The following is a 25,755-nucleotide window of genomic DNA, read 5'->3' on the forward strand; positions in this document are numbered from 1 at the left end:
GAAAAGCCTCATGATCGCTGTCTTTTCTAATGGACTCTTTGGTGATAATTTCAATGGGCTAATTAGATCCTCATTTCATTGTTTCAGTGGCCTATTGTCTCATTAGGAAATGAGTGAAATGAAATTTTATAGCTGTTATTTTAGGTTTGTCCAGGTGATTAAAAGCACAATGTAAACGCGTAAGAACACAAAGGACTCAAAATGATCCAGATTTTCTCTTATTATGTGTCACAAATTAGGTTAGTGATATCACATCACACGCAAACTTCAAACCATTCTTCTCCACTAATGTCCCTACACAACAAGAGCCTGGACTGATATTCTGGGCCTGGTGTGTGTGCTGAGTGGGGGTGGAGCAGTACTGCATCTGTGTGGCCGTGAGTGGGAGGGTTTGCTGAGATGAGATGGGTGGGGCACTCTTAATAGAAATGGGACAGCTTTTACTATAATGAGAGTTTATGTCTTGTGTGTGTTTTTGGTAGATAAAAAGCCTCCCGTGGTTGGAGACTGGTTCCTTCAGTGTGGCTTCACAAATGAATGAGCTCTTCCTGTCGCAGGGGTCTAAATAGGGTTAGTAATTTCAGAGCCCTGGGACTTTGTGCCTGATCACGCTATTCTGGGACAGGAACAAGATCGCCCCCTAGAGGCCTGGGGAAACCTAGATACTGAGGCAGGAGAGGGAGGGAGGCAGAGAGACTCTAACCATTTTTTACCACTTGGATGACTTTCCATATGAGAAGCCTACAAACAGTAAGCTCCTTCAGAGATAAGCCTGAGCTACATAGTGAAAATGATAGACTGTTAAAGCACATATGTGGATAGTGGTGTTTCATATTAGTTCAATGAAAATATTAAGTTTAATGTTCTATGATTCAGAACAATATAGAAAGAAAAAATATCAGTACACCTACCACAACTGAAGGGTATTTTTTGGGACACCATTTACATCTGCCCTGTAAATTACGTGTCATGTCTTCTCTGTGCAGGGGAAAAGCAACCAAGAGAAGAAAATTCACATTTCATACATGTATACACATTTCATCTTATGTAAGAACCCCCTTGTCTGTGCACGTACAACTAAGTATGATGTTTGTCATCCATGTGGAACTTTAGTGGTGTGGACCTGTGCATCATACTAAACAGAAGAAGTAGTTTATGGTACATATATACAGTATAAGTATCAGATTCGAAAAATACTCACTGTGCACATTATATTTTATGCAAAAGTCGTGGTGTGCAGACATTTCAGTTGCCAGCATATAGTGTGCATGTGACTGTAACACCTACTAACAACTTGTCAGCAGCTGAATCCATGAATTTTCAGCCACAGCATTAGCTTTGTATCTAATGTCTGCTGCTTATCTACAAGCATGGACTAATATCTTGTTGACTTGTTTGTAAACAAACTAACACCACCAAGGAAAAGTGCACACTGCTTTAAAACTAATCTGCAAATGTAAAGATGTATGTATTTGGACTGCTGTGGATCTACCTCAGCACCACCGATATTAATGATCTGTGCCTTGGCGTGATGCTAGCACATTTGCTTACATTGTGTCTCGTACCCTTGCCAGCTTAGCTGTCAGTCAGGCAAATACTCATATATCGCCTTAGCAATACGTAACACTTTTAATGTTATGTGTTACGTTGTGTTCACTTCATAGTCTTCACATTCTCTCAATTTCTTTTTAATCTCAATTACTGAAGAACTTTCAAAACAATGCCAGTTTTGAGATATAATCTTCAGCTTAAAGCATTTAACATGTGTGTTCAGCTGGTTCACCTGGTTGCAGTGTACAAGCAGGTTTCGGTCAAAACTTACCGTTGCTGACGTACTCTAATTTCGACTGGTGCTGTAAGGAGAACAGGGTTTGGCACTGCAGAGAACTTTGATGCAGGATTCACGAACAGCAAGGTTAATTCAGTGTCAACCCTACCTTTCGGTGTTATGACTGAGTATCACCACTCACACTGTCCACCTAATTTAATGAAATACACAAATGTAATTATGATCAGATCTACTGCTTCCATAATGGTCGAGATCGTGTGAGCCCTTGAACTTTATTTATTTATTTTTTGTCAGCTGTTGTTTTTGCATTTGGCAGCTGCGACTGCATTTCCTTTAGATTGGATTGTGTGGTTACCTTCTTCGTATTTGTCTAATATTATAGTTTGCTCTTTGTTTGTAAAATATTCTGCTCCTCTGCCAGTTGACTTGTCCATATTTGTGATGGGCCGTATGCTGTAAATACCGCCTCTTTTGTGTGAACACGCTCATGGTTAGATTGGGAAAGCCTGAGCTGGATTAACGTGATTGTGGTTGTTAGGATTAGTGAAACCAAATAACTAAAATATATCCTGGGTGTGCTGAACTTGCTTCATTGTGCAGGCCTCTGAATCCTCTGAATTGTCCAGTTACTTTACAGCTGCACTGTCTCTTGTATGGAACAGGTCACCACCTCCATTTTCCTGCCTGTTTGTCTGTCTCTCTCTCTTTTTCACACACACACGCGCGCATAAGCCCAAACACACATCAGTGTCCTATTGACTTCTGACACTCACACTGCTGTTTTTGTGTTTCCTTGTAGAAACTGGCCAGGGAGGCGGAGCTGCTTCAGAAGGAGCACATATGGCAAGACGGTGTGACGGTAAAGTAGGACACCTGCTCCTCTCCCTCCTTCTCCAAGACCCCTTCCTTTTTTTCCCTTTCTTTTTCAGGCAAACTGGTTTATCTTCCAGTCGTCTGCCCATTCCCCTCTGTTTTCCAGTTTCCTCTCAATTTAGCTGTTTTCCCCTTTTTTAATTGCAACTCTTAAATGACAATGTGATCAGCATCACAGAGACAATGTGGCAATAAAACTTAATGATGTTCAAATGGAAACGATACACACAAACACAGTCCTACATGTGCACTGACACACACGCACACACACTCACACACACACACACACCATAATTGCTCACTGTTGGGGTTGTTACTTTCATGGTCGCCAGTATTATCAAAGTGCCTTCTGTACGTTTTGTTTCACGGGAAATTCAGCATTCTTTTGCAGCTGACCTTTAAAAAGCTCGAGATCTGCTCTTGAAGTCTTAAAAAAAAAAAGAGAAATGGTATTACTCCGGTTTGTGTGTTCGTCTGTGTGCGTTTGTGAGCCTGTGTGCTCCACTGACTCTCAAATTTGCAAACACTCAAATGCCCCACAAACATGCATGCATACTGATGCACACACGCATACATGCATATAACCTCACCCGACAGATACACATGCACATTCCCTACTGTCATATCCTCTGTCTCCAGGGAGACGAGCTCGCTGTCATGGTACACTTCCCACAAATGGATTTTTAACCCAGCGCCTCCTGAGGGATATTTGAGAAAAGGCTTTAACTGATTTAAAACGAATAATTATGAGCCCTACTCCCCTGCAAAGTCCATTTTTATTCATGGTTGCTTACACTCTGAAGCTGTAGTCTTGGGGTGATTGGGCTGCACCCCTCCCTCACTGCTGGTCAGAGGGAGGGACCTGCAGTGCAGCTGTCCCTTCATCTCAGGCCTAAGGGGGGGCCGATGTCCTGCCTCTTCCTGCCTGGCTCTGATGTACCTATGTGTAGCCATGCAGGAAGTGGAGCCTGGGTCACAGTGACCACACACAGCACACCTGTTCATAAGTAGCTGCATCCAATATGGCATCAGTACCTCCTTGAGTGGAAAAGCCAGCACTCTCTTAATCCAACCCGCCCCTGCCAAAACTCTTATTTTCTCTGTCCGCTTCTGCTCTTTCTCCTCTCTGTCTTCCTTTTTTTTCTCATTACCATCTCTCATTGTGTCCGGTCACCAGCCTCATACCTAGTCTTACCCTCTGCACCTTCATCAGTTTCATATACCCCTTTTGTTATCTGTATGTGTCTTTAATCAGGCATGAAAACAGTTGGAATATATCATATTGTAGCAAATACTGCAAATGAATCCTAATGGTGCTTCTCTATTAATAACGTATCAGAGCTGATTTCATTTGCCTTTATAATCAGGCCAGGTAATGAATCTCAGCAGGGGTGACTGTGAAACCATTTAAAAAAAAAAATGTCACAAAGAGGTGGAGTGGGGGTGTGGGGTGGAGGGTGTTGGGTGGAACAGAGGAGTGGGAGAGGTAGATATGGCACATGCTTGCAAGAAGATTTTTCCTGTTTGTAGATTTTGTGCTTTCTTAATTTCTCTTTGGGTGAACACTCTGCTGACTGACACTCTAATTAGATTAGGGCTGCATGCTCTTTGGGCATATTAGGAGAAATGCGTCGCATCTTAAACTAGAGGGTGGAGCAGTCAGTCAAATGAAGAGAAAAGGTGTTTATGCATGAGAGACGGTGCGTTTTGATCGAATTTGTGTGCGTGCTTGTGCGCGTGAGTGTGCACACTCCAGTGCGGGTTGGAAAAGCATGATGCAGTTGTTTGTGTTTGTCGGAGAGCTGATATTTGTATGTGTTTATTAACAACGGGCTCTGTACCTGGCCCAGCCCATCTGCTTGCCTCTCCAAACTGGTGACATCATAGAAACTCAACGACGCGCCTGTTCCTCATAGCGGCTGCCATCGCAGCTGTTACCGTAGCAATGGGAAGACCTCAGCCTTTCTGTCCTTCTCACACACACACACACACACACACACTCAAGCTTTTTCCTGATCTAACTGCAGAGCCAGTCTTCCGACCATCCTGACTGCTGGACATTATTGATGTCAAAATGTTGATTGTAACAACTGTTGTGTTGGTTGTTCAGGGTTTTAAATCCATTGGAATGAAATGGTGTGTGAAATAGACATTAAAGTGTTGGATTGCCGCTGATTTCTCAAGGTCAGGTGCCCATCCCTCTGTGACACTCAACTATTGTGTTGGCAAAAGAGTTATCCCAAGGCGGCACAGTCATTTCAGGGCTGCTTTGCAATACTCATAGGGACGAGGGGAGAACTGGCAACTTCAGAGTCACATATCAAAACTCTGCTTTGTATTGTAAACTGAAAAGTAAAAAAAACCAAGTGCTATGAAACTTTTCTAGATAACATCAACCTATAATTCAGTTTAAATTTTCTGTTACAGTATTAGGTTATGAAACGATTCTGTGTCCAACAGATTTCCCCCAGTAGCTGATTGTGTGAGCAAAGAAAGAGATTTGACTGTTGCTTTTCAGAAGAGAAAGCCAAAGTGCATTTCTCTGGGTGATATGATTTCCTGGGTATTTTCACTTTAAAATGGTATACTGCTTTTAATATTTATGCCAGAATACCAACAAATAAAGGTTAGCAACTTCTTAAGCACCCTCTTCAGTAAGATGGTCTCTAAGGCAACTTGGCCTAACACTATAATTTAAGTATTTTACAGAAACATGTTTGATGTTGATTTTTTTATTGTATTATCACAGTCAGTCAGAAAAAGACATGAAAAAAGACATGAAAAAAGCAGAAAAAGTTTTTAGTTGACTAAAGATTGGGATGATGTCTTAAAATGTGGGGCTTGTAACAGAGCAGATCATATTTTTGAATATTATCCTTTTCAAGTAATGAATGTTATAATATCTTTATCTAAAAATTAATAAATCAATCTCTCTCTCTCTCTGTCTCTCTCTCTCTCTCTCTCTCTCTCTCTCTCTCTCTTTTAACTCAAATGAGTCCTTAAGGACTTATTAACTAGGACAGTAAGCAGCCTTGTTAAAAACCATAGTTCATCTTAGTATAAGAATACAAAATTAAATGCAATGGATACTACTTTTATACATTAAATAAAAGCTACTTGACCACACAGACGGTGGTTAAGTGCTGAAATCAAAGTTGCAGCAAAAACAGGTAAATTAGAGGATGTTTAGCCACTTGAGGTGCTATTTATTTTTGTGGATATTAGAATTTTAATTTCTTAATTGCTCTCCTTTGTCCATATTCCTGGAGAAGTTTACTAGATATGCTAGATTTTTCAGAAAGCAGTTTTGTGGTGGAGACGATGTTTAGACGATGCCAGCAGATCAAGCTTGACCTCCAGTGATATTTCTGTGTGGAACCAGCCTAATGTGTATGGCAAGCTGATCAGCCTAACAGCCTAACTGACAATTTCATACATTATGGCACATAATAACTTTGACGAAACAAAATGTAGCCTGATATGTCTTAATAGTAGTATGATATGAGGATATCTCCAAGGTGAATCCAGTAAAGCTATGTGATAAAACGGCTTAATGACCTCTATAATGTCATTACAGACACAGATCTCTACCTTATGGTTGTAGATATCAATTCTCTGTATTAGAGGGTGTGGACTTGTATTATCAGGATCTTTTTTTAAAGTGACGGTTGAAAAGTTTTACAATTTTCTGCACTAACCCGTAAAAAAAAAAACACAGATGCTTCTTTTGTGTCTCTGCATGCTATTTGAATGTATGATGAATGCTGAGCCTGGCCTAGTTTAGCTCAGATCATGTGTGGGTTCAGTTACAATGACTCATGCTGAGGGTTTAATACTTTGTAATGGTTAGCCTACGGTTAACAAATCTTTTCACAAGGTGAAACAAGTGATTAGTGAAATAAGTGTCTTCAGCAATATGTGACTTCACAAAGTCTAGTTTAGTTGTTTCAGCGGTTTAAAGTTGGATAACTCTCATCCTTCAACATACAGTGCCTCTATCCTGTGCAGAGACATAAAATCTATTTTTTGTGAGTGTCAACAACTTTATGAAGTGATTGCAAAACCAAACAGTGCTGCAAATTTTGCAACGTATTGTTGGTATCATCGTCAATCAGTTGTTTAACCACTCATCTCCCATCGTATGCAGGCTACAGATGATGACCACAGTCACTTAGCTGAGGGACGGTTGACATGAGGTGCAACACATTGGAACAGAGACACAAGATTGGGTGAAAAAAAGGACAGAGATTGTGGAGATCGGAGGAAGACATGTACTTTCCATCAGATTGTGATGTGGCAGCTGCTGTACGTTTGAAATGCATTAGTGCTAATAGCTGTGCCATTAGGGGAGAGAGAGGCACTCTGCTGATGGGCTGCCATGATGAATCCAGGGAGAGGGGGTGACAAAGAGAGGAACGGAGGGAGAGAGAGGTGTAAGTGGGAAAGCAAGTGAGTGAGGGAAGAAGGTAAAAGAGACGGGGAAAACGGGAAACAGAGATGGAGCCATCTTCCAGGCCATTTACTGCAATCATCACTCTCTAATCAATCAAGCCTTTCATCATAGGACAACACAATCTCTTCTTCTCCCTCTGCCTCTTTCTCTCTTCATCTCCACTCTGCCACCCACTCTCATACATAACACAGTCATATTCGAGTGACCTCTTTCTTGCTCTTCTCACATGTATGTTCGTCTGTAACTTGGTAATACCTACAAATAGTATTTATAGAATACATCGCCTATAGAGTTCAACTTTACATTGCTAATAACCTTTGCTGTTTTCAATTAGCTTTTGCCAATACTTTGTTCTTACATATTTTAGTGGAGATCAATGGTAGGCTGTAAATGTGTATTTCAGCCACATTTACTGCCCTGAAGTCGCAACACGTCCTCACAGAGGTGTAACATGACCTTAAGTGCTGGGGGGGAACAAGCTTGAGTCGCAAGGGTTTGCTCACTTGACCAAGTTCGGCTCCTTTCATAATGCCTCTATTTGAGATAATTGGTCCTTCAGAGGAAATGAGTGAGAATCATTGTGGTGACTCTCAGCCCAGCCCTCGAAGCTACCAGCTCCATTAGCCACAGAATACATTAGTCTTATAAGGGCTTCCTTTGACAGATTCACATTCAGATTCTGGTAAAAATAGACAGAAACAAAGAGATGCCTCACTCTGGCTTTGTTTCATCTCATTCTACTCTCAACATGTTGTTCATTCTATGTTGTTTTTTCTTTTTTTTGTCTTTTGGAAATGTTGCCAATCCCCCTGTTTTCATCTCTCACTGGATTAACTAAAACAGGCAGCAGTGGGCCATTTGTGGAAGCACGTGCATTTCAGTATTTGTTAGCAAATCTTTCTTGAATCTGAATAGTGATATTTTTCATTTCCCTGACTGTCATTAGTTGAGCTAAACCTATAGCAGAATATGGATAGAGCAGTCATTATCGGTGTTTTGTTTTGCTTGTAGTGTTTTATCTGCAAGTGATTTATTTATCTGCATATCTTTCCCTCATTTTTTGAGAGTTAGATACAGGCCTTCTAACAATAAACTAGGAATAAAATTGATTTTCCCAAACGTCTTTGTGTGTGCACCACAGCAGCCAAAACTCTGGAGGATCTCTGTAGGCAAGACCCAAGAAGGGGGAGTTTGTGAGCCCTTTTTTTAAATGCACATTGCCTATTTCAAACAAAGATAAGAATTGCTTTGTTGTATAATCACAAATAAACTGCATCTATTTTCATTGCGAGCAGTTTTTTCTTTAACTTCCTTAAGCTGAGACAGAGCGCTCGCAGCCTGCCGAGCACGTAATGGAACTCATAAACAGTGTTATCACTGAATCCTGAGCCATGGAACGGACTTCCATCTGCTCGCCACTAGAAGGGAGAGAAATGAGGACGGGCTGTGTGGAGAGAAATTCCTACACAGTTTACAATTTAGCAGAGCCTCTTCCCTATCAAATGTATCTGATGGTGTGGGTGCCACAGTGGAAACTGAACCGAGCTTTACTTATACTAAAAACACTAAGATGCATCTGGAATGAATGCTAAGGCAGAAATGCAGTATCTGCAGAGACCCTGCCTTATGCATTTATTTATTTATTTATTTTTATTATTATTTTGCTGTGCGGAGAACATTTTTGAGAATCCACAATTCTGAAGAAAGATAGCTGTTTGTTGAATATCATTTCCTATGTCATCAAATATAGACTTTTTGGGTGGGTGGTGCAGCGGTTAGCACTGTCACCTCACAGCAAGAGGGTTCCAGGTCTGAGTCCCGGTCCGGGTCCTTCTGTGCAGAGTTTGCATGTGTTCTCCCTGGGTTTTCTCTGGGTTCTCCGGCTTCCTCCTACAATACCAAAAACATGCACATTAGGTTAATTGGCTACTCTACATTGTCCCTAGGTGTGAGTGTGAGAGTGTGTGTGTGTGTGTAAGTGTGGTTGCCTGTCTTTGTGTGTGAACCCTGCAATTGACTGGCGACCAGTCCAGGGTGTACCCCGCCTCTCACCCATAGCTGGCTGGGATAGGCTCCAGCCCCCTCATGACCCTGACAGATAAGCGGTATAGAAAATGGATGGATGGATGGATGGGTTGGTGGAGACTTGAAGACATGGGAATTAGACTCAACTATCTTTCTCCAGGATTGCTTAAGGGTGTGTCTGCAGGCAGCAACCAATAACTGCATATTATGCCTTCAAACACCATTTTGACTGCTTCTTCTCCTTCCTCCTGATCTCTCCTGTCCTTCTGTTGTCTCCTCGCTCCCTATCACCTGCTGTTCTGCTCAAGGCTTTGATCAGACTTTTGGTTGCTGTGGTGATCCAACAGTTTGGTAATTTCAGCTTCTTGATTGCAGACCACTGTAATTTGTTTAAGTGGTGTTCTCCAAGGTAGAAATGTCCTTTTCTCCTTTTTTGTTTTTCTTCCCTGCTACAACTCTTTTCTCTCCACTGCCTTCTCTGTGATTTTTTCCCCCTCCTCATCTCACCCATAATGTTTCTTTGCTGCTTCAAGAGAGACCTCTTGAAAACTCATGCTGTTCTACACTTGAGTAGGGAGGACATTTGGTGAAGTCTAAGATGACTCAGAATGAAAGAAACACTAAAGTATGGGAAGAGGTAATGAGAAAAGCTGAGCAAAAAAGACGACAGAAGGAGAAAAGTTCAGGTGTGGCAGTAAGCCCTCAGTCAGTAGGAGTTTGATCAACTGTGATGCCGCGTGCTCGCCAGGAGGGAGGGTTGAGAGTGTGGCCCCCATGTCTAAATCCCACTGATCGATCCCCCTGCCTCACAGTAGATGGGAATCAATAGTCAGAGAAATCCAGCGAGCCACGCTACAGACCTTGATTTTCCCATTTCAGCACATGGCCAACACCCATGAAATGTTATTTTAAAGGCCCTCCTGGTCAGAGCAGGTCATTAAAAAAGAGAGGTAAAAATACACTGATGGCAATCATGCAAGACATAGTTTTCTATTTTTTATATTTTAGACACTGAGATATATATGTATGTATATATATATATATATATATATATATATGTATATTATCTCAGAGCTTAAGTCATAAGTGACAAATTGGTTTATTGATAGGAAATTTATCTTTGAGGGAGGGCATTTCACGCTTTTAATTATGGTTGATAGATATGGAGTGAGGAGAGAGAGATGAGAAACATGACAACAACAATGACAACCCCATCTCAAATGGGGAAGTTTTGGTTCCTCTGTCTACGCCACCGTGAAACCCTGACAGCAGTTTTAATAATCTGTTAATTGTTGTCATCAATTGTAATTTCTGACAGAAAAATGTTCAAATGTGTTCGTTCCAACTTTTAAAATATGACCATTTGGGGCTATTTTGTCATAATTGAATGTCTGGGTTTTAGATTTCATCTTGAGCTCACTTAACAAATGGCCTTAACCTTGTCTTATCCGGTCCCCGTTAAAAAGGATGTCTGCGTTAAAAAAAAAAAAAAAAAAAATGTCTGCTTGTCTGCTTGATGTCTGCTTGCTGCCTTGTGTTCCAGTCTACCACGGTGTTCTGGAAAAGTGATGTGTCTGAGCGGCCAGGTTGTCATTTTGTGAGTGACAGGCTGGTTATGCTGTAGCAGAGGAGAGATGCCTGCTTGGGTTTCGTGTTTGCTTGGTGGGTTCTGTCCCTGCTGTCCTTGGCGCCTGTCTGCAGATATCTTAAAGCAGGCTTCCCTTTGTCATTTGAATGTTCAAATCATTGTGAGAGCCAGCAAGGCATCTGATGGAAATGATTATGGGGTCGAAAATAACAGGTTTCCTTTGGCCAGCGCTGATTGTTGATTGGCCACTCTCAGTCAGCCTGTAAAGAGGGGGTGGTGACTTTTCAGGACTCTATGGACTAGCTGTGGTAAAATAGCTGAAAAACATGAGTGAAAAGAAAAGCTATAGTCAACCCTTCAGGAAAAATGGGACCTGGAAACATTTCGCTCCGATAAGTAGAGCTCTGGTGTCATACCGAGCTACAATGTGATTGGACAGGGAGGACTGGCGAGTACAAGATTGCTTGTGATTGGTCACCCTGGCCACAGATACCGTAAAAATGTTAGACGTGGATAATTGCATTTGCTTTATCAAATCCCTCCGGAATCCAATGATAGCGTTAATATCGCTATGGCCTGTTTATCTTATTTGTCTTTATTTGGTGTTACAGCACCTCTTTCCTGCTTCTCCTCTGATGATTAGATTGGGGGCTTGTTTGTGAGGCGTTGGCATGCGTGTGTCATGTTGGATAGGCTTTTTATCTGGCACTGTGTCCATGCAGTGTGGTGATGCTATCAGCGGTAAGACCTGCTCCTCAATGGAGCCCTGTCAGCCAACAATGGAAAGCAGCATTACCCAGAGTGCAGCAGGACAAAGCCCTCTTTCCTTATCGTTGGAATGGAATATTCACAGACTGATTTAACTGCTTTTACCAAGGGGAAGTGTCAGACTCTGAAAGGAAGAGACAGCACAGCAGAGAAGTGAGAGAGAGAGAGAGAGAGAGAGAGAGAGAGAGGGACAAAGGAAAAGAAGAAAAAAATAGGATTCCATGTTGTTTAAAGAACAGAAATTGCAGATTCATGGGGGGGTGTTGGGGGCATGAAATCCAGCCATGACATATGTAACCTTAATATTTTTGAAATGACATATTTTTAATTTCACAATAATCGGGACATCTCTCTTCTTCAGTTCTTAACCCTCTTCCTCTCCTCCCTCACTCCTCCTTCTATCTCTTGGGTTTCTGCCCATCTTTGTGAGAGCCTTTGAAGCGAGTGAGCAGTTCGAGGAGGCACGGTGCTCCGTCTGAAGAGGAGCAAGACATTGCTGAGATTTGCATGGAGAATACCATTCACTTTGCTGAATTTGCACTGTGTATTGGAGCTTTAATCTGGGGGCACATTTGTTTATTGGCATACAAATGAACATCTGCATGGAGCTATGTTTGGACGCCATGGTCTCAGCAGCTCCCTAATCGCTTAAAAGCCTGGAGATGCAGAGCATGCCAATGAGAGAGCGAGGGAGAGGGAGGCAGCCGCGCCCAAGGCCTCCGTCATGCACTCCTTTATCTGAGTTTCACTCCAGCTCAATAGCTTGCGCTCCCTCTCTCTGTCTTCCAGGCCAACAGTTTAATTTCCAGTTTGCTGGTTGACTCTTTATTGACTTGACATTATAAAGAGGCATTTTGGTGACCTTCAGTGGTTAAGACAACAGCCGTATTTTTCAGGCCCGACACCTCAAACAGCGCATCTGCATTTATTTGTAAAGTGGTGTGACGAGGCGCCAAATGGTTTCTCTCAGGATAGGAATATTAAACTTTTCAGTGTAGAAGGACACACTACAAAGGGAGAAGAAGAGACTGCAACAACTGATGTTCAGAGATACTCTATTATTAAGAAAAAAAGAAAAGAACTTTTTATTTATTAAAAAATGTTTACAGCCACATGTAATTCTGGAGAGTTGGTTTGTTTACAACATTCTTTGTGATTTTTAATATCTCTGTTATATATTGTGATATCATCAGAGAACAATTTGAATGCTGTTTTAATGCTTTCAAACATTTTGTTCATTTTAACTTTTAAAAATTCTCATTAAGATCAAGATAATAAACAGCAGATACGGGAGCTCTAATGGCCAAATTTTGGTCTTTAGTGTTTGCTGTACACTCACACACACACACACACACACACTTGCCTTCATGAAAGTCAGTGCTTGTTCAACCTGTGAGTTGTGTCATTCAATGAATGAAAAAAACAACAAAACTACAAACAAGAGCACCCAAGATGACCATAAAGTTAACTGAACAATAACTAATTATTTTAACCTTCATGAAGGAACTACTGATTTCCGGGCTGTTGGATTAGACTGCATTCGGTTTAGTTTATCAGACTGCTATCTGGAGAACACCATATGTAGAAGGCTGTCTAGCTGTTGGATTATGTATAATTTTAAGTACAAATAAAAAGAACTTTTGTCCACGCACTGTATTTTTTCCGTATTTCTACAAATAAGCGTTAAGGCAAAAAGAGATTCCACCAAAGAACAAGAATTCATATTTTATTCACAGGCAACCCTGCAATTCAAGATCAAAGTGGTTAAAGAGCTTTTAGATCTCTAACAAATTTCTTCATGTCTAAAATTAATTAACCTCTGTTTAAAAAGCATATTTCATGAGCTCACCTTTTGACACCCTTGCAAATCGGTGGACCATATGAACTAAAGGAAATGAGCTGTACAAATTTGCTTCTGATGCCGTATTTCATTTTGACACCTCTCCTTCTTGTATGAACGCCCTTGTGTATATATTCTTGTAGATATCATTCTCCAGATGAAATTGGCTGTCAGTCATTTCTTACTTAACACATGCGAATTGTAATGCAACTGTGTGCACCCAAGTCGCAGTGTGTGGATATGTGCTCAGGCCGGAGGTTTGGAGAGGTCTCGCCACAGCGTCTTGAGTTTCATACCATTTGACATGAAGAGATGGGATATAAGGAGGCTGTGAGAATGGAAAGACAGAGGGAGAGATGGGTAGAGACAAGAGGGGAGAATAGAGTGGTGATAAGAAAAGGAGGAACAATGTATGGCTCTATAACGGCTTTGCTTCAAACTTTACGTGAACAGTTCTTCTCTGCAGCCAAATCAAATTGTTTACCGTTTCCTTCTTTGTTCTGGTTGCATTTTCACACTAACTGTGCTGTATATGTGTGTGGGTGCAAGCGTGTGTGTGTGTCGGTGTGTACCTTATGGGTTGATGTGCGTGGGTTAATGAAGAGCAGTAAATGAAATCCTTTATTGTGTTTGATATAATGTCAGCTTCCATTAGGGAAACTGGTTCAACGAATTATTGCTAGACTATTGTGGCCAGGAGAGAGATGCAGTGTGTGTGTGTGTGTGTGTGTGCGTGCATGTGCGCAAACTTGCGTGCCTGACAGACGGTGTGTATGTGTGTGTGTGTGTGTTTCTGAATGCTTGTGTGCACACCTCAGGGCGCGGCAGAGGCACAGAGTGTGTTCTGTAATTATAAAATCATTAGCAGGTGTCCAGAGGAGATATGAATATGACTGTAATCTGTCCCCACCCATGATGGAGCGCTTGTCTCACACTCAAATGTCAACCTGTCTCAGCCAGCCCGTAGAGAGAACTCACAGTTTCAAATTCAAAAGATTTCGTCTCAGCGACCACACTCAGTCATTACATCTACCCCTACATATGACAGGTGTTATGTGCCAGCCATTTCTGAATCACGTATTGTTGCCCTGTGCTTCACCAGACAAATCATCTGTCAAGGTCCTCTTCGCATATTATGCAGTTTTTGGTCTTCAAGGCTCCAACCTTCACTTGAAAGGGGATTTGTTTGAAGATTAAATGTGTAACTACAAGCAATAGGTGACATTAAAATAACATGCAGCACATACCACTGACAAGAAAACATGGCAGGCAGAGGAACAGCCTCCTACTCAGACATACTGACAGCCGTGCAGACAAACAATAGATAGGCAGGCATGTATCTGGTCAGACATAAAAACGAGCAGACATTGTAGCCCTGGCGAGGAGACAAAGTCACATTGTAATCTAGAGCAGAGGGGCGGTTTCTATGGCAACAGTAGGCATCTAACCTACGCGCCGCTGCTTTTGCTGAAATCTGAAATTGGCGAGAGGAGGCTGGTATTGAGGATAGAGAGATTAGGAAAGATGAAGATAAGACAGGGTGGTGAAGGAGGAGGAGGAGAGATGGGGTAAAGGGAGGATAGAGAGAGGGAGAGGAAGCAGATCGAGATAAGGGTGTGAGGGGTGTAGGAGATGAGCGGAGGGAGATTGACGTAAGGGAGGGGCTGGAGATGATCACCTGACCTCAGTGTTTGTCTCCTGTTTGGAATTTGTTAGTCCACTCAGCATGATAGATTTAATTTACTGATAGCACTTTGTGTCAGTTGGACTTTGTCAGTCTTTGTGTGTTTCTTTGTGAGCATCTGGTGTGTATGCTCGGCCTTGTGTGCACTCGCTCTGTACATGCATTCACAAGTGCGTACATGCTGCATGTGAGTGTGTGTTTAAGCATGTGATTATGTATTGTACATGAATCTGTGTGCGCTGGCAGGACTTGGTAGAGAGACAAGTGTGGGATAGTTGCTGGCTTTGGTGGTGTACCAGATGTGTGTTTAACCCAGACCCTGATCCCGTGGAGACCTGTGACCAGCCACAGCAGATGGTCGTGCTCCCCTAGGGGCTGCTCAGAGAGGGTCATGGTGGCCTAGGACTCGTCCACATGGAGCCACCTCTTCTGTGCGGTGTGTGTCACAGTGTGTGGCTGGAGGCAGAGGTTGTTGAGAAGTTTGCATCTTGCAACTTTTTACAAATAAGTGCAATTTATATGTTATTTAATTTAAGCTGCAACAAAGAGATTATTAATTTACTAAGTAGAATTGTTGGTATTGTAAAGCGCTTTTATTTTCAGTCCAGTAAATATCAATACTGTGCCCAGTCATATCATTAAAACATCATATGTATGCTTTTGTAAACAACTATAACTCTTGTTGGCCCCCATAAATAGATAATGAATGGCAAAATACAAAGAAACAGTTCCAATAAAGTTAGCACTGCTGTGCTAACACTAATGCTACTGATTCTAAGGATTTACTGTATGTACACGGTGCAATTTGAGCGCAAGTAAGTGATATGTACAGGGTAAACAGTTAGGTAAACACAGCTGTCCAGCTGTGCAAACAGACACAATACCAATATCATATGGCAAATTATTAAAGGGAAACAAAAAGCAGCATGAAATGTCTTAGAAAAGCATTTGGCACTACTAGCTACCAAGAGCTACGAACTTCAGTACTGGTGGGATGAACGTCATTCTTCTAAAAGATATCCTCATTTTGTGTTTCATATGGTAGTGTCAAATATCGCCTACCAAAATCTCAAACCGGTGTTAGGCTGGCCTTAAATGTTTTCAAAAACTCAGTGACCCCTTGTGCCCTGTTTTAAAGGAGCTGAATCATTATGTGAGATTTATTCAGGTTTTTCCTTTGATTTATTTCCTGTATGTTATATTATTATTTCTGTTAAAGAGTGCAATAATGAAGTGTAAGCAAGGGAGCCACAGTGTTAGGCCTCTCACTAAGCTCTCTCCTCAGTAATGTGTGGTCTGTTTTTTGTTTGTTTGTTTGTTTTTTGAGTGCATCATTTGTTTGAGTGAAGCTGCTGGACGGTGTCCCTCGGGTGCAAGGAACCAAGCGTTTATTTACAGGAAGCAGTCCTGAATAATGAGTTGTAATGCCGCAGTAGTGAGAGTAAACTCTTTAGAGGCGAGGGACCAGTCTAAGCAGGACTGGGCTCTTGATCAATCCTGCTGGCAGACACAACAGCACTGTTGCTCTGCCACAGTCTCTCTCTCACTCTCTCGTTCTCTTCTCTCTCTGCAGACGCACAAGCTATTTTTAGCCCTGGCAGCTCTTTCCCCACTGCACCCACCACCACTACCATCACCACCATCACCACCCATCTCTCTCCTCTCATTTTATCACTTTATATCACCCCGACCTCGGCCTCCACCCTAACCCTCCAACTTAACCCAATGTTGTCCCTGAATGTGATCCGCCCCCAACTCAGCTCCTTTCCTTCCGTCCTCACTCCTGATCTCTCTGACAGAGCTGGGGAGGCAGAGGGAGTGCTGGTAAGTTGAGGAGATGTGTCAGGGGGTAGATTCTGCTCCTCCTTTATCTTGTCCCCACTCATTACCCAAAGACACAAGCTGCGTCCAGGCTGGTCCGCCCCATGTTTGATGTCGGTGTGAGTTTTGATCATACTGTGTTTCTTTGGTGAGTTGTTAGGGACTGAGCTGAGCTCATGACTGACTCCCTGATTAGCACTGGAGGCCAGCCAAGACCCAGTCGTGGTGTGTAGAGACACTCTCACACAGAGGGGAACTCAGAGAGAGATGAGGTCTGACAGAGAATGGGAATACTTGTGCTGTATAGGTGTGTGTGTGTGTGTGTTCGTTCCTGTATCAGCTGAACAAATGCAGAACGAATATGTGTGAGACAGCAGGACAGAGATGAAAAACAGTGAAAGCGAGCAAGAGACAAACAGAAGTAGAGAGAAAATAAGTCAGACTGAGTGAAGTCATGTGTAAGACTTGTACAGGAGACTCCCTCTTTCTCTGTCAGTCATCCTCCCTCATCAGACCATGACCACAGCTCCTCCAGTGAGGGCAAGCCAGTCACTGTGGTGCCCTTGAGAGCGCGTCCTCGACCAGGCTCTTCATGATAATGAGGCAGGCCCCATGACCGCTGCTCACCACATGCAGCCCTGGCCCACCCTCCAGCCCGCCTTTATGGGAGATAAGGACAGTAGGGGGGCTAACAGCCTTCACATGGGGGTCTTTGCTTCGGGGTAAAGGCTGGGTGCTTGGTGGCGAGAAGCTGAATCTCGGACTTCAGCAGGTGATGGGTAGCTTTAGTTGCTAATTAGAGCAAAATAGTGAAACACAATTGCATAAGTGTATATTCTTTTTCCTTTTCTTTTTTCTTATTCTTTCCTCCTGCGAGAGCCATTTGCCTTGACTGAAAACACAGCCAGCTGAGGTAGATAAGGCTCCCAGAGAGAGAGAGAGCAATATTTTGAGTTTATTCTCCTCTCACTGCTAACCACTTTACTCCATGTCACATCTGAGCTCATACCACAGCACCACACACACTTACATTTTTTAACAGTTTTCTGCAACACATGAAAATGTTCCTACGGTGTTCAAAACGCAGGTTCGAACATGTGCTGCTTACATGGCATCTTATTAGCAAAATAGATGCGTTACATCCTCCGATATCTCTACGGCTATCTGTTCACCTTCTCATGACTGTCATCACACTACTCCTCCTGTGTTCTGTGATGCTGATTATATTCTCATGCTTAACAGTGTGATGGAATATAACCATGACTCTCTCTAGCTCACCACTGCAAGGAGTCGGGGCTGATATAGACACTGCTATATCTTCTCTCATCACCTGTCTTTTCACTTTTCTTTTCTGCACAGGAGAATGCCATTTCATACTACGATTCCAAAGCGGATTCAGACTATGTGAGTACAGTACGGACTGCTCTCCCCTCCCCTCGTCTGCCTGCCTTAAACCCCAAGTCCTACCCACTTCACCCTTTTCCTGCAACCCCTCCAACTCCCCACCCTCCCAACCCCCCGGCCTCCTCGTTGTTGCCCCCCTTCCCCCCGGTCGTAGGCCCCCGGGCTGTCTGTGTGTGTTACTGAGGTGACACTGCTTTATGGTGAGCTGGTGTGACAGAGCAGGGGCAGGCCAACGTGCATGCGACCGTGACTTCAGCTATTCTTCCCCAGTCTAATATCCAGAATTTTTTCCCTCCCCACGGACCCTAACTGTGCCCACTGCAGACCTGAACTGCCGGGGCTGTTTGACCCCAGCACCCATCAAGACACTTTAGACCAAAACACAAATCACATCATGCTTTCATGCAGCAGGACACCATTTCTATCACATTTGTCACTGATACAGAAGAATGACCGTTGGGTTTCCTCCAGAAAATGCCTTGTGCTGATCTCATCAAGCACCACTCTGGCTACAGCCTGCAGTTCCTCCTAACCACAGGTCACGCACACTAAGCCCGTGCCCACTGATTGATTAAGTTTCGAGGAAGTATGCAAGAATCCTCCCCGGATTGCCAAAGCGCAAAAAGATACAGAGAGAGTGTGAGATAGAGGGGGGAAGAGACTCAGAGAGAGAGGTAGAGCAGCAATAAATCATGGTGTGATTTTCTCTTTGTGCGCGCCACTCCTGTGATTAATGACACAGCGCTTTAGGGCCTGTCAGCACATCTAATTGGAGAGCATCAGTCATCATTAACATGGCACACTAAGGCCGAGTCAGTGACACACTCCTGACCCCCACTTCACCAACTCTGCACCACCCAAAGACAGCAGCAGAGGTCAAGCAGAGGTCATTCGTCATCCCTGCAACCCCAGCAGTCACCCACCAGTACTCACATATCGCGACCTTGATTCGACGACCCCTTTCAATTATGGTTTTACCACTGGAGTGAAAATCCTATACTATTATGGAGATATGATAAGAATTCAGTTCATAAGAAAGGTAAGTGACTGGCAGACAGTCTTTTTATCCAAGCCTCTTCTCCTCTGTTACTTATCCTGTACTCTACACCTGTTCATTTTTCCTCTTGTCACTGTACCCTTGATATGAAAATGCATTGTGATGATTTTTACGTCAAAAGTGTCCACATGCCAAAGCGAAGCATATCTGGTGTTCGTTCCAGTGTGCTGGATGAAGAACGTTACAATTATTTCTCTCATACAAGTACCTGCCCAATCACGGAACCCATCGGCTATAATGTAACGACGATTTAGCCTCTGGGGGCAGCGACCAGTGTTTCATGGCTTCCAGTGTAGCCGGCAGATATCGGGATAATGGTTATCCAGGTCAGGACTTCCTCTTCTTTCTGTTGGTCATTTTCTACTGTCCAGTTAGTACCCTGATACATCAAGACGACATTTATGTTGAACTTTATAAACAGATAAGGTTAAAAACAATAGCCGATGAGTTCCAAGGTTACATTTCAGCCAGTGCATTCTGCCCTTTTGCCCTCCATGTGGTCTTTTTACCTGCACCTGCATGGAACCAAAGCCTGCTCATATCTGTTTATAGAGATTACTACCTACCAGCCTTACCCTTCTTTGTATTAACTACTCTCACAAATCTCAACGCTTCTTTAATACCTTCCTCTCTGCATGGAATTGACCATTACTTAGAATACTAGTATTTCTGGAAAAAATGCAGCCCCCGCTCACCTTGTCCCTTATAAGAGATTATAACATTTGCTTCAGCCAGTGATTTTCAATCTTGTCTCGAGGTGGTAATTGACTTCGAGGACAACCATCAAAAACATTATTAAAAGTCTGATTATTGGAATTTTTAGGCAAAATTAAATTGAAGTATATACAACACAGTTTTCTGAAGTAATCCTTTAAATTAATCCATTAAAGGGCGGTTTTCCTCCATCTCACTTTTTCCTAAACACACACACACAGATACAGGGTCATAAATGAAATGTTGCAGGTTAGCCCTGGTTGGCTGAAAGCAGGATTGAAAGAATCTTCAAAATGTCATCTCTGGCCTCTTCAGCCTTTAATTAAACCTTGAGAACGGGGAGATAAAATTAACAAATTGGGTAATGAATCGAGCAAAACAGGTGGTGGATGGTTGAAGAAAATGAACCAATCAGTCTTTCCTGTGTGGATTTATTCAGCTCCTAATTAGACGCTGCCTTAGTTAATTATGATTGGGCTCTTCTGAAGAAAGAAGGAAAAAAACCCTCCCTGCCTGACATTAGTGACAGAATTAGCGTGAGACTGAGTGATAAACAAACAGCTCAACCTCACTGTTAATGTTGCTGAGAAGCTTGCATCCAATCAGCTTTATTATTAATGAATAGTCAACCTACCCCTTAAAACTGAATAAAATTTACAATTGAGGGTCCGTTTTGATTATGTCATCATTAAGTCTTGTTCACTGACTTAATGTTTTTGACCAAAGCCCTGTGTATCTTCCAGAGCAAGAAGTAAAATAAGCACCACTGTCAATTTTAATTAACAGCATTTGTAGTCAGGAGTTCATTTTAGTGTATTTTTATTCATTTATATGATTACACTTGTCACGCCGTGTTAGTTTTTGGTTGTGTCTTTTTTTTTTGGTTCTAATCCTCATGTCATGTTTCATGTTTGTCTTGTCAGGTGTATTTGTTTCCATGTATTATGTTCCAGGTTTTCGCCATGTCCTGTTTTATTTTGAAAGCGTCACTTCCCCTGTGTGTCTCTGTTTCTTGTATCTTTGCTTTAGTTTACCCTGATTGCTTTCTCCTCCATAATGTGTTGCACCTGTGTCTTATTGTCTTGTCTATTTAGTCCTCGTCTTCCCAGTCACGTTTGTCAGTTTGTTCTTGTCGCTGTGCTTGTCCTCATGCCAGGAAGTGTTTTGTCTCGTCATGCCATGTTTTTGCCCTCGGTTAGTGTATGACCCCATGCCACAGTAAGTGTGTGATTTTTGAGTTTTGTTAATATTAAAGAGACTGTTATTTTGGACCTCTGCCTCCCTGCCTGTGTGACTGTGTGACTCTGCACCTGGGGTTCAGCCCTCTGTTCCAGCGACGCAACCGTGACAACACTTACATGTCGAGAGTTGTGTGATTTTATTCTGAAACTTAAAGTAGATATATATATATAGTACATATTCACTCGTTTCTATAACTTGTGCAAAGTCAAAAATGAGACATCCATTTGGATTGGAAGCGATTATATTACCTCTGCTTTAACGTTTTTATATTGGTTAAGTGCTAGCCACAGATATTTTAAAAGAACAGAGAGTATTAAAAGAGGAAAGCGTCAAACCATTTAAGTCTTACGGTTGCCAGATTTCAGCCTCAGGTCAGGTCCCAAAGGTGCAGAAAAAATAACAGGCTTTTCTGAACAGGATCCGAGAACTAAAACTAATTAAAGGAAATGATGTCTAGTCTGTCTTTCAAGGACCCTTTCCATTAAGACTAAAATATCACAACGTCACCCAGATGAGCTGTCTTCTGATTAACAGGAAGTTTGTGGGACAATGAAGAATCTCCAAGTTGTGACACATAAGATATAGAAAGAAAAATATGTATGCTCAGTTATTTATTTATTTTTTTTTAACTAGTCTTTTCAGCAGCACTTATAAATGAACTTCATTTTTCAGCCATTGTTTTTTTTTTCGTTTTGTTTCTTTGTTTTTTTTTGTTATGTTTTATATAATATCATATTTAGAATAAAATACTCTTGGAGTTTTAAATTGCTTCTCCTCAACATCTGATTTGATAAGGCCAAACCATGTCTAACAGTTATTTAGAATTGCTATTCCAGTAATAACTTATTTGCCGAGTGTCGGCTCAGTACACATTTATCTGTCCTGATCTCTGTCATTGCACCGCCTTGCTCCTCATGTTGACTTTCGGTGGGACATGAGCACAACTACACCCCACCCCCCAGCCCCCGACTCATCCCGACAGCAGCTCATAATTGCATTTTAATAGTCAATTACAGTTGGCCCATCAATCACTTTCTGTTGTGGACACGAGGTTTTGATTGAATTTCTCCAAAAAACAAACAGTTTTTATCTTGTCATATCCAATTAACCCATGTTGCTTTATTAAAATTAAAAGCATGTGGTGGAGTCACACTACTCGCTGCATTCAAAAGGCTTATTTTGAAGTAAAATTTTGCAGTCAGAATGCTTGAGGAATGATCACAGATGTGAGTTTTGGTTTACGAGTGAAAGCTAATGACAGATGACTGATAAAAGCAGAACGATGCAAGCATGATGCCAGACTGCGCTGAGGGCTACTTCTGTATGGCACTGTGTCAAAGAGCTTGGTGCATGAATACACATTAATTAGGTTGTGTTTGTTGAAGAAAGACCCCAACTGCATTTTTATTTCTGAATGTTGATCTGTAAATGTGACCTGCTTTATTAAAATGCATCCAACTAGATTTTAGTAAAGTCACATCAAGAATAAGTTAATAAACTGAGCCGGAGAATGGAGGTCACATCTTACTGCCATTTTGTTTCACTTCCCACAAACACTTCCTCCTGTGGGAATAGGCACAGATTGTACGCCATTGATAACTTATCAAGATAAAAAGCTTTAATGTCAGTTTTCCTTTTTCTTTATCTTCTGGCTTTCTTTCATAGCTGACACTTTCCTACTGCAATATGAGCGTCAGGATTTCAACTCCTGTGCAATAGCCAAGCTTAGAGACTGCAATAGTGCCAAAACATATTAGAAATCTGTAACATTGACACGTTGTTGTTGTCTTTGCTTTTTTTGTTTGTTTGTTTGTTTTTGTTTTGTTGTTTTTTTTTTTGTTTAAAGCATTCGCAGGCAAGAGAGAGGAGGCAGTCTCATATGGAATATATCATTTGAGTGGGTCGGAGACTAAACAGTGATTAAGTGGTGTTGGTTGCCAGTTATTGTTGGGGTTAATTTGTATGGCACCTCGTGTCTGTGATACTCATCTCGGGTACTAATGAGTTTCTCTGTTTGGCGTCTGCTCTGATACCTGCTGTTGTTCTCTGATGAGAGGGAGAGAACCACCTAAATCTGATGGCAGGCAAAAGGCAGAATAATTTCCGTGTTTTTTTTGCTTAACATTATTTAAATACTGCGTGGTTTTATGTGTGAGTCAGAAAGAGAGACGGTATACTGTATGTACCAGAGCCACAGATGGCCGCTGTAAAGCCGCAATATGGGAGGTGACAGAATGCAGGACTATATTTGCATGTTTCCTCCGTTTTTTTTATATAACCATTTTTATTTGTATTCTCACTCAGATTTGTGTGTGTTTGTGTGTACATGCATGTGTGTGTGTTTGCAGGCGGAGGATGGCGAAGAGGAGAACCTGCTGGAGAGCTCGACATCTTTGGAGCTGGAGTTTGTGGACGATCCTAATTTTAAAAACAAGGTCAACTACTCTTCCAGCGCGGTCCAGATTCCTACAGACATATACAAAGGCTGTAAGTACACAAGAATACTTTTTCTTTATTACTGTTCTGTGGGAGAGAGTGTTCACTGAATTAGCCCCCGCATTTAAAAAGAGACACTTTCAGAGTTACCTCACAAATGTGCGTGATGTAACTACTCGTTACACAAAAAACAAATCAGTAACCATATAGAAAATGGCTCTTGAATGCATGCATTTAACACGAAACAGAGTGAACACTGACAGAGTTTGATCTTACCTCAGTGAAACAGCAATTTGAGTGTCTTTTGCTCCTGTAATGTGACAAATTTCCAAGTGAATCAGAATCAATGGGGAAAAGTGTCAACTACAGAGGGATTTAATCAGGGATTGTTCAGGGATTTGATTGCATTGCTCAAAGGGGGTATAGCAGAGCAGGCACAGGTTTCTGGAAAATCTCAGTGATAAGAAGCTGCAGTGGAAGATGGTTTAAACCATCCAAATGTTTTTGCCAACTGATGCTTTAAAACACACCTCATAACCCATGGCATCACTTCACTAGTTGCTATTAAGCACAAGTAATTTGTCACAAGAGGTTTTATACAATGGTAGGGGTCTGCCCAAATCATGAATGACTGAGGTAATTTATGTATCCACTTCGGGTGCAGGAAGGAGTGTTTTACAGTAATGATGAAAGTGAAATGTAAATTCTTAAAACAAGGACACAGGATAAGAGCTTGGAAAATGCATTTTTCATTTCACTGGATCTTAAGGGTTTTGTGTGTGCTGAATAATTTTAAACAAGTGCAGGGCAAAGACACAAATGTACTGGGTATGCCATCCCGTAGGATGTGGCCTGGCACATGTAGAAATGTTTGCTTTGTTGGATTCTGCGCTATTGGTCATCTCCCTCAAATTTCTAAAATGTAATGCCTATAAAGAGATTGTTTCTCACTATCAGCTGTTTTATCTGTATCATGTATGGACAAAGACGTCTTCTCCTGGTTTTCATGAAGGCCGTTGGGCCGCAGATAGATGACAGCCTTCTGTTTTGGCTTGACACCCCCCCCCCCACCCCCTTTCTCTCTCAGTGTGTTAGCTTAATCTCTTTCCTGATGATAGGCAGTCTCTCACACCAGATGTACACTGTTTTTGTTTTTTCCCTGTGCGACCATGCCCTGCATGGGCATGGCCTCCCTCGCTTGTGGAGCCTGTCCTTCCTGCCTGGCACTGTGCTGCCCTGTGGACATACCACCCCTCTCCATTTTTGCAGCTGCCAAATGGACAAAAAGGAACATGTGTACTTTCCAGGACTCTAATTTTGCTTGGCATGTTCCCTCTGTTATCCACCTCTAACCTTTCGGACACTCTCTGCCTGCCTCTTTAAAGACTCAAAAAGCAGAGCGTGTAGAGACAGCCACTTTCATGTGACAGTTTTTTTCCTTTCTGTTATTGTCTAGTTCTTCACCTTCTTTGTTGAACAGGCTGTGTATGGCACCTGTCTGTGACAGTGCCCTCCAGCTGTGTCTCCAGACACATCTTGTCAGAATTAGACATTCTCAGTTCAGGAGGCGATGTCAAAGGCCACAGCCAACTCACAATAGAGCAATCAGGCCTGCACATTGTTCCCAGGGCCATTTTGTGCCAGCTCTGGTTCCCTGACTGAAGATATGAGTCAGAGAATAAAGGCCTGTTGATTGAGCCTGGTAGAGGCTGGAAGAGTGGGGTGGTACAGTGCATGGAATTAGTTTTTTCACTTCTCCTCTGTGAAAAATGTTTACTATTGATGTTGTTTAGTTAGCTCCCATTGCGCAGTCTGTTGTGCTGAGATTGCCAAGTGCAGATTTTGTTCCAACTCCATTATGAACACATGTGCCGCGTTTTAGAAATAAATAAATAGTGCTGAGAAACATGTTGTTGCCCAAATGTTAAAGCTGTTTTGCCATCAAATCAAATATCCCAGCCGCAAGTGTAGATAATGGAAACATAAATTATGAGATGTCAAATATACAACATAGACAATGTTAGGAGGGACTAGGCTACATTAGTTGTGTGACCAAAGTGT

General features: G+C 42.1%; 1 protein-coding gene across 2 annotated transcripts in view; it reads left to right on the top strand.

Annotated features, from left to right (window-relative positions):
* The window catches only part of cacna2d2a (calcium channel, voltage-dependent, alpha 2/delta subunit 2a), a 138,163-nt gene that overhangs the window by 65,843 nt on the left and 46,565 nt on the right, over positions 1-25,755 (top strand). Inside the window, exons 4-6 of one of the 2 annotated variants that reach the window (XM_046383435.1) lie at positions 2,589-2,648; positions 18,201-18,245; positions 23,607-23,745. In XM_046383435.1, coding sequence (XP_046239391.1) covers positions 2,589-2,648; positions 18,201-18,245; positions 23,607-23,745 — 244 coding nt within the window. The remainder of the gene's footprint in view (positions 1-2,588; positions 2,649-18,200; positions 18,246-23,606; positions 23,746-25,755) is intronic. The other variant, XM_046383436.1, reaches the window with a different exon arrangement.

Source organism: Scatophagus argus, chromosome 3 (assembly GCF_020382885.2).
Source record: "Scatophagus argus isolate fScaArg1 chromosome 3, fScaArg1.pri, whole genome shotgun sequence".
Lineage (NCBI taxonomy): Eukaryota > Metazoa > Chordata > Actinopteri > Scatophagidae > Scatophagus > Scatophagus argus.